General features: G+C 34.6%; 1 protein-coding gene across 4 annotated transcripts in view; it reads right to left on the bottom strand.

Annotated features, from left to right (window-relative positions):
- Window positions 1–6,613: 6,613 nt before the first annotated feature.
- Window positions 6,614–10,384, bottom strand: part of EXOC1 (exocyst complex component 1) — a 55,626-nt gene continuing 51,855 nt past the window's right edge. For all 4 annotated transcript variants that reach the window (XM_039845258.1, XM_039845261.1, XM_039845259.1 and 1 more), the window contains 2 exons: window positions 8,922–9,116; window positions 6,614–7,293 (listed from right to left, as the gene is read on the bottom strand). In XM_039845258.1, the coding sequence (XP_039701192.1) occupies window positions 7,141–7,293; window positions 8,922–9,116 (348 nt within the window). In that variant the 3' untranslated portion in view covers window positions 6,614–7,140. The remainder of the gene's footprint in view (window positions 7,294–8,921; window positions 9,117–10,384) is intronic.

Genomic DNA, 10,384 nt, shown 5'->3' with positions numbered 1-10,384 from the left:
GTATAGTAACTGAGACAAAAGGGCACAAACAAGAAAGTTTGTGTGATCTATTTATATTTTAAAATGTCATTTATGCTCTTGTGAGAAGAATAGATTATATAGAGTAGAAGAAAAAAGACTTATGAAGACTCCCTAATATGTCCCAATTAGAATCAGTTATTCCTTCTTATACATATATCTAGCAACTCTCCTATAAATGTATTATATTTATCGGCCTACATCTCCGTCAAGGAGCTTAGAGTTTAGTAGATAGTTTTTCTTTCTAGGAAAGCTATAATAGATCTTTAAAAATCCTGAAAGATTTCCTAATGAAAATAAATCATTAAAATAGTTGCCTTCTTAGCCTTGTTTGGCTATATATCAAAGGAACAGAAGCTTTATGAATTGGGAAAGGCATCAAATTAATAAACATTAATTTATTAATCTTCTGGTAATACTTTGGATTATCTGAGTGAAGACATTATACTCATTGTGCCTCTCTTATTTGTAATAGTGATAATAATGCTCATCTCGCAGGGTTACTAAAGGCTAATGAAATAACATTAGCAAGTTATTGAAGACTTTGTGGATAACAGCTTCTCAAAGATCTTGATGAGGCTCCCCCTATCCTGAGAAAATGTGTGCACATGTGGTGGAGGGTAAAGTGGGTGGTGAGGAATGGATCCTTTTTGGGTATCATCATTTTCTTGGACAAAGGATGTTGTTCCATTTCACCCATTCACCCTAAAGAGTCAAGTTCGACTTTTCAACTATTGCCAAGAAACATGATTTGTTCACTTCTTTAAAAAATTGAGTGTTTATTAGCACTGTGCTAAACATTTTACAAACATTATCTGATTTAATCCTTACAACACACTTATGAGAGGAGTACTACTACTTCCATTTTACAGATAAGCATACTTAAGCACAAAGCAGCTAACTTACTACAACAAATCTAAGATTTGAGGCCAGTTCTGACTTCAGAGTCTGAGCTCTTAGCTCAAGGCTATACTGCTATTGATCTTCATGGATGCTGCAGTAACTCAATCATGTCCCATTTCCTTTATAAAGTCTTCCTTGACTTTATCAGACCACAGATACATCTAACTCTTCTGAGCTATTATAGCATTTACTATCTGTGTCATTCACTTAGCATCTATCATTTATTGTCTTATGTAGTTTATTTGATTTTTGTGTATATACATGTTTTGTGCCTGCAACAATTGGGGGGATCTTTGGTTGCAAGCTGCAGAAACTAACTTCAGCTAACTTAAGTGCTCCTTACCACTCCCTGACTCCATATAGGGAGGAATATGGGGTGATTCACAGAGCCAAAGGAAAACAGAACCACCTTGGGAAAAATAGAATCTGAAGTAACTCTGGAGACCTTCACAGAATAAGTTTATGGACAGTCATTTTGGTATGACCATCGAAATAATTTAGCTCCAAGTGTCTTCATTCCAGCCAGTGTCACTCTACTCAAGATTTGGATTCTTGTCAGAGGCAGAGAGTCTGATTGGTCCAACTAGTATAATCATCTGCCTGATCCTAGCAGAGCATGGGGACTATGATGGATAGACACTAGGATCCAGAATAATTCTACTGTAATGTAGAATGAGCAACTGTTCTATTCATTTCTGGAGTATTTTGATCAATTTTATGCCGCCCGATGAAAAGCAATGTAATTTTTTAGGCAGAAAAAAAAGGAACTTTTTTTGGTCCAAACGCAAGGCTAAGAGGGAGGAAATTATTCAAAAGACGAGGGACCCTGGGAATAAACAGAGAAATCACAATTCTTAGGATGATGTACTAGGGAGAGGCACATTACTTCAGACTTCATCAGTAACAGTCAGATATTCAATCTACTGCACTCTTATTAACTGTCCTTCCTCTTTCTCCCATTTAGAACTGTTCACTGTGACAAATTTTATCGTTTGATCAATCTTACAGAAGTTTACGTCTCTTGAATAAACAAATATGGAAACTAATTTTTATCAGCACAGGTTAGAAGTAGCACATTTATAGCTATAGTTAAAGTAAACTTGGTTTATAAATTCCAAGTAAAGTTATAATAAGTAAATTTTAATACAAACCAGTTCAAAAATTTTTTTTCAAATTAAAATTTAGGGCCTACGAACTTTCTTATGAAAGCATGTGGTATTTTGTATTAAATGTTGTGTTATTCCATTACTTAGAAATCCTTTCAGAAAGTTCTCTTTCCTTAAGTACTGTAATATTGACTGGTCAATGCTGAGCTCAGAGTAGTTGTGGAGAATCAATATTGGCTTAGCTACAGCTTGGCAAAGCCAAGGGCGTAAACTAATGAGAGCTGTTGGACCAGAAAAACCATCTTAAGACCAAAAGCTCTTTTTAAAAGTATAGCAAATACAAGATATGTTCAATCCTAAAGAAACAGTATAAAATTTCTTCCAAAAAACTCTCAAATCTCCATGTACATATTATTTAAATCATCTACAAAATACCAAAAAAAAAAAAAAATCATGATTGTGCTTCTCAAGACCCAAAAATGTTAAATTACTTTACCAATGTTACCCAGTAAATCAGTGTAAAAGTTTGGGTAAGAATTTTTTCATCATATATTTAATCTACTATGCAGATAAAGTTAAATATAAACCTCTAAAGACTAGTAGTAACATATAACCATTAAAGAAATTAAACTCAATTTTCTAAAATTTCAAATAATTGTACCTACTCTGTTGTTTATATATGTTATTTTTTACACATTTCCTATTCATGTATACATGTCATTCTATATTTTTCTGTGATTCCTCAATATAAGCCTCCTACCATTTTCCCTCATGCTGGACAAAAGGAAACCAATCTAATCCCTCTCACTTGAGAATGCTCACCAGGGCATTTGTATTTTAATATAGTGAAGTTTTTAGTTCATCTTTCCTTCCCAAACAAGTGCATATCTTCTGTTCTTGACTTAGCCCTAAAGAACTAATGGATATATGACTTTAGAACTAATGCGCTAGTTCATTAGCTAGTTAAAACAATAACTTCATACTTCTCTTGATTAGTAAAATCAAGTTTACAGAATCATTAATGAAACAAAAAAATGATCTCCTAATCTACAACAGAGTGTCTGCTACCACATCTTACCTTCTATTAATTGCATATGAATGGAGCCAGACTGCTGCTGATGGAATATTCCTTTTCTTTTCATAGACTGCTTCCAAAAAAATAGATCACTACCCTGTTATAGATCTCATATTTCGAGAGGTACGTGGAGATTCTAAAGTATGATTTGTGAATAATAAAATTTTTATTTTGATTAGTGTCTAGGAAAATCCTCAGGTCATATTTAGTAATCAGATGCATTACTGAATATAATTCAGAATAGGTACACTTCAAAAAAATTATTTATTTTATAGTTTCAAGTATACAGTACATTGGTTAGACATCTATACAGTTCATAAAACTATTCCAATTGCTTCCTCCCTCCACCCAGCCAACGTATTAATGCTAACTGCATTCCCTATGCTGTGTTCCCCATCTCCGTGACCATCCATCAGCTACTAATTTGTACTTCTTTAACCCTTTGCCCCATTCTCCCAGCTCCCCAAAGGGAAGTCGTCCATCATTATTTCTTCAAACAGCTGTTCAACATCTTGATTTTCTTCAGTTACACCGATCAGACAGATATTTGGACTCTTAATGGTGTCCCATATACTCCTTAAATTATTTTCATAGTCTTGGCATCTTATCTCTTGCCATTCTGATTGCGTGTCCTTGGCTTTCCCATCCTCTAGGTAGGGCATTTGATTCTTTTCTTTATTCACTTTGTTTATTCAATTTAATATACTTCTCATCTCAGATAATGTGTTCTTTTCAGACTGGTTCCATTTTATAATTTCCATTTCCATTTTTATGCTTTTTATCTCTTTGTTGAAGTTCTCACTGAATTTATCTACACTTCTCAAAAGTTCATTGAGCATCTTTATAACCAGTGTTTTGAACTCTGCATCTGTTAGATTACTTGACTCCATTGTTTCTGGATCTCTGTTCTCTTCTCATCATTTCTGCTTCTTTGTCTTCCCATTTTGGCTGCCTTTCCATGTCTGTTTCTATGTCCTAAGCAAAGCTCCTAAGTCTCCCGGTTTTATTAGTGTGGATTTGTGAAGTAGGTGTTTGTCTGGTGACACAGTCCTGAGAGGTTCAGCTGCAGGCCAAACTTAGCCCAAGTCTCTACCCCTCTAGGGCCACCTGTTAAGATTCAGCAAGCAATCTATAGATGCTATGCTTATAGTTGCCTCAAAAGGCCACACCAGAAACTGAGGCCAGCTGCCTCCAGTGTGAGTCTAGGCACTGCTCAGCAAGGAGTACCTGACTTATTGAGGACACACCTGGATGTGACTTGTGTGGGGTCGTGAGTTGGGGGAGGTGGGGTTTCAGGGAATCCTCTGGGCGGAGCGATCTCTGTTATCCAGTTTGATGTTGTCAGGGCCATGGCGGCACTGTGTCTGTAAACTGGGAGTTGGGGGGGCTCAACAGAGGAACAATAGATACCACAGGCACTTCTGTACAGAACTAGTCTCTCCTCGGTCCTCACTCCGACAATGTCTCCCTGTAAGTCCGTGGTGCCCGCTGTGCGCAGCCAAATCAGCACTGGTGCTCAGAGCGAGCAGGTCCATCACTGAGAAAATCCGCTCGTGAATGTGGCCCCTTTAAGAGGTGTCTGCCGCTGCTGCAGCCTTGGTCTCACTTATCCGGTTGGGATTGGGCAGCCCCGTGACCTTGCCCTGTCCTACCTTCTGCCGTTGCAGGGTGATTTCTTGAACTTCTCCCTAGCTGTATGGCTTGTTCATCTAGATTCCAGGCGATTTTTCCTCGCTGTTTGCTCCTTGTTTCCGTCAGAACTTTGATTTGTTCGCCAGAGAGATGAACAGAGCTTCTATCATCTATGCCATTTTTCTCTCTTCTCACCCTGTACTATAGCATTTTCAGTTTTAGAATTTTCATCTCTCTGTTAACACTGCCTGTTCTTGCATGCTACCTACTTTAGCTATTACAGTGTTTAATGTATTAATCATAGCTGTTTTAAATTCCTTGTCTGCTAATTCTAACATCCCTGCCATATCTGGTCTTGTTCTGGTGTTTGCTGTCTTTAGTATATGTGCTGCTAAAGCGAGCACAGTGATCTCTTTGCCTTTTATTATGCTTTGTAATACTTTGATAGCTGGACATGATGTACTGGGTAAATTGAACTGCTGTGAACAGGTCTTTTGTAATGTGGTGTGGTAAATTGAGAGAAGTGTTTTATAGTCCTACAAATAGCCTCCATCTTTTAGTGAGCGTGAGCCTGAATCTATGGTCTGTGAACTTCACCTGTGCTTTTCAATCCCCCTACTCTGTTTAGGTGGGCAAGAATGACTAGAGTGGGTTGAAGTTGATTGGGTATTTCTCTTCCTTCATGTAGAAAGCTGGAGGCAGCTGGAGTTGAGTATTTCCCTTTCTCAGGTCATTTAGGCTCTGGTTAAACAGTATCTCCTGAGGGCAGATTTGTTAAGAACAGAACACTCTGGCATATTTCAAAATGGTTCCATTGCCTTCCCCCTGCCAGAAACACAGATTTTTCTCCTGATATTCACTGTGAGAATCTGGTAGAGCTACAGGAAATAAAACTCAAAAAAGTGTGTGTGGGGGCGTGCAATGACTGGGTTCCCCTGGAGTTTTCTCAGACATCCACACACAGGCTTCAGCAGTTTGTCAATTATAGTTATTCAATTTTTCCTACCTCAGCACTGTGGACATTTTAGCTTGTGGGTTTCTGCTCTGGTTAAGTTGTGCTCTGTCAGTCTCTCTAATTGTAGCAGTAGTTTGCCTTGTGACTTCACTTCTCTTACAGATCTAAGAGTTGATTTTTCAGTTTGTTCAGCTTTTTACTTAGGATGGAGAGGCGACTTCCAAGCTTATGTGCTAGACTGGAAACAAAGTATGCACTGAATCTTTAAATTTGGGAATAACTGCCATCTGTACTGTGTTATGTGTTCTTATCTGGAAACATGAAATATTCCTCCACTTTAGACCTTCTTTAATATCTTTCAGTAGTTTTAAAATTTTCTGCATAAAGGTCTTACATATCTTGTCAGGCCGCCATAACGAAATACCATATACTAAATGCCTTAAACAAGAGAAATTTATTTTCTCAATTTTGGAGGCTGGAAGTGTAAGATTAGGGTGCCAGCATCCTGGATTGTGGTGGGAGCTCTCTTCCTGTCTCGCATGTGGCTGCCTTCTTGCTGTGTCCTCACATGTCAGATAGAGCTCTCATTGTTTCTTCTCATAAGTGCACCAGTTGTACTGGATCAGGGTTCCACCCTTAAGACCTTATTTGACTTTAAGCACCCCCTTCTCTCTAATACAGTCACCTGAGAGGACTTCCACATATGAATTTCAAGAAGGACATAATTCAGTCCATAGCACATTTTGTTATAGTCCTAAATACTAAATATTTGTATGCTATGATAGATGATTTTTCTTATTGTCTTATCATACTTTCGTGTTTTATAGTAAATGGACATGTAATTAATTTTTGTGTATTAATTTTATATGAACTTTGTGTACTGACCTGTTAAGCATATAACAGATCTAAGAATATCAAATTTCGACTTTTTTGAAAATTTCTTTACTTCAGAATCATTGCTACACAATCACATAATCCTCAAAATCAGAGTTTACAAGTGATCATCATGAGATCCTTTATCCATATGCACATTCGCTAGACACTGGGAAAAAAAATCTGTACAATATTTTAGTAGTTACATGATTTGTAAGCAATAGTGAATTAGTGAAAGATGAAAAACTCCCAAAGCATTACTCATAGAATAACCACTTACAAATACAAGAAGCTAGGCAATAAAGGAAAATTTTCTATTCAGTCACAGAAAAATGCTAAAGGCATTTTATGATGAAAAAAACACTTTAAGTTAGTACACAACCTATTGGTCAAATAAAACTGCTCCATAAGTTGGTACTTTTGTTCTTGAATATCTGTAGTATGGTATTATCCATTTATCTGACATTTAATACTACATAAAATTTCAAATCTGGGTTCTCAAAACAATTGCTGATATTTTTGAATAGTGTCTGGTATACTCAGAGTGCTTTTTTCATTTATCTTTTCTTTCATAAGGTTTAGTGGGACTGTGCAATGCTGGAGCAATAATCTAGAATGTCTTGAATAGTGAATTCCATTGTAACACCAGATCCAGGATAACAGCGAGCTATCAAACCTTCAAAGTGCTTGTACTGGCGTATAAATTCATCTTGCATGGAGTGCCACACCACCTATTATAAAAATGAAAATAAAACTCATTAAACTATGAATGGAATTAATACATAATCAAGTATGTAGAAACAATGTTAAGACATGTTTTAAGAATTTAGCCAAGTGTAATACTTCAAAACATGTATCCGAGTTCCTTCTATTTACAAGATATGGGATATTGCCACTCTGTACCTCAAATTCTTCATCTGTAAACCAGGATGATAATACCTTCCTAAGTTTCTTGTGAGGATTAAATGAGTGAATGTATGTGAAGTGTTTAGAACAGTGTTTGACACAGTAAGCACTCACTACATTTTAGCTATTATTATATCTACTACAATATCTAACACAGATGTGGAAATACACAGTTATGTATGGAACCAAGACTGTGATTAAATGAAATGCAATAGCTCATGCTTAAATTTCATTTCGAATAAAAGTTTAAAAATTTCTTTGCCTAAAATGGAAGATGCAAAACAATGCTTGATGCCATGGAAGACACCAAGAGAGACAAATGGATTATCTGTAATCCAAGGAATTTATAATCTAGCAGTGGAAAATAATATGTTGACAACCATCAAGATAGAATCTGATACACACATTGACATATTGGCTAATACTAATAGGTTACATTTATTGACACTCTATATCAGCACAGTACAAAGCGCTTTATGTATATGTTATCTTATTTTAATCTTATCATAACCTGGTGAAGAAAGGTATTCTGATCATCATCCCTATCTGACAGTTGAAGGAATGTATTCTTTTAGGATTTTTCCTTATAAATCTTAAATCTTATAAATCCAAAATTCCTGTCAATTTAAGACTATTAATAGTATTACACTTTTTGCTTTTCAACTTTTAGCTCATGGTTATTTCTTCCACCTGGAATGCCACTTCTCCCACTTTATCTGTTAAATTACTATCTGACTTTCAGAGGCTAACATAAATCTAATATTACACATGAAGCCCTTGAAGATGTTGAAATCAGAATTATTCTCATTCATTTCTGTGTCTTTGGTATGGTTTATAAAGAATGGCTCAATTTGGGATTTAAATCTGGCTCTACCATCCATCAGCTCTGGGGTCTTGGTCATATAACTCCACCTCTCTAAGGTTTGATTTTTCTCATCTATAAAATGTCAATGACAATAATAGTAATGTCTGCTATTATTGTCTACTATATGAGAGGTACTTATTTCCACTTTTCAAATAAGGAAATTGAGGTTCAGAGAAGCTAACTTGCCCAAAGTCACACATCTTAATCTGGGCACAGATTATGAACCAATTTCTAACTCTAACCCTGATGATGAGAATCACTCCAGTATACTGTACTATATGCTATTTAATTACTCCTCTCAAATCAAAAAAACAATAACAAGAACAAAACCCCTACAAAAACCCATCCCCAAACAAAAAGAAAGCTTAATGCCTCAAAACAATAAAACAGAAATATAAAATAAGCAGAAACAGCCACATAAGTTTATATAAATGTTGTTCATTTCTTCCTTAGAATTCTTTAATCTGGTCTGTACTTCCCTCCTGCACTAAAATTAGAAAATCTGTAGCATTTCCAGAGGAATATTTTGAAAAACAGTAATATACAAAAGTATGTGCAATCTAGGATGATTAAAAAAACTAAGCATACCTGAAGTAAGTTTTCCTCTTCACATAAATGTTTATCAACCTTCTTGTAGAGGTTATCTAGACCTTTTTTCACCTCCTTTCCAGGATACTCTTTAATAACTTTACGAAGTTCTTGTTTGTTAAATGCAAGTTGATAGCTCACTTCCTCCTCTCTTATACCCTGTGCTACACGAGCTTCAACACCTTCGAAGAAATGCTTCAAAGAAATAAAAAGAAATAATGGCTAAGAATTGCTTTTATTTTCATATAAATTTAAGAAAAAAATCAATTATAAAATTGTATATATTCATTAGATAAAAACCAGGCAATGTGTAAAAGTATAAAATAATAGAAAAAGTATAAAAGATAAAATAATAATTACCTATTATGATACTATTCAGAGATAACCACTGTTAATATTTTAAATTTCCTTCTAGTCTTTTGATGTGTGGGTATAGAAGAGATTAGAATTTTGTATACTGTATTTTCCATTTAATTTGTTTTTTTCTAAAGTATAACTTTTAATGTCTGCATTATATTCCATCCAATGACTAAACCACAATTTATTCATTTCTCCAGTAATGGATATTTAGTATTTTTCACTTATTTTCCAGCAGCAAAATCTATTCAGAGTTTTAAAAAATCTATTATAAATACAGTTGTCATAAATATCTTTTGTATATAAGTATTTACTTACATTACTGATTACTTTCCAGCATAAATTTCTAAGACTATAATTCCTCGGTTAAGGAGTATACTTATAAGTATTCTGAAGATTCTTCATATACACAAATTGCTTCCAAGAAAAGTTCAATCAGTTTATATTTCTGTCAACAGCATATGAGACTGCTACCTTACCATACTATCAACAGCATTATCACAATAAAAAATAATTGTTGCCATTTTGATAAGTGAAAAAAGTTTATTTGTTGTTTTATTTCACAATTCTTTGGCTACAAATGAAGTTAACTTGCTTTTGTATGTTTAGTAGTATATTCAGAACCCTTGCCCATTTATAAACTGGGATATTAGTGCTTTTCCTATTGATTTTAAAAAAAGATCTTTTCTATTAAATATACTGGCTTATAAATATTCTTCTCAGGTTGTCTTTCAAGTATATTTATTTTTTAAATATGCAATTTTTATCTATTGGCATGCCTTTATTTGAGCACTATACAATATGATTTGATACTGACAAGCCAAATCCCCTTCTATTACTTTTCTCTAAAATTCTCTTAGCAAGTATTATGTGTTTGTTCTTCATTATTTTATAATAATTTTTTGACAAGTCTATTTCTGGGGCTTTTAAATTTTTGTTTCACATAAACTTTTATTTGGTTATTATGACATACAGGAAATAAATTGTTTTTTGATATATTTATTTTGAATCCTACTTTACCAGAGACCAGTAATTTCAGAATATTATATATAGGTAAATATAATCTTTACTCTCATTGATGTATCTTTTATTTATGTTTTAGGTCT

Source organism: Pteropus medius, unplaced genomic scaffold (assembly GCF_902729225.1).
Source record: "Pteropus medius unplaced genomic scaffold, Ma_sr-lr_union100, whole genome shotgun sequence".
NCBI classification, from domain to species: Eukaryota; Metazoa; Chordata; class Mammalia; order Chiroptera; family Pteropodidae; genus Pteropus; species Pteropus medius.
Note: the sequence above shows the minus strand (reverse complement) of the source record. Positions and strands in the feature narration are given on the sequence as shown.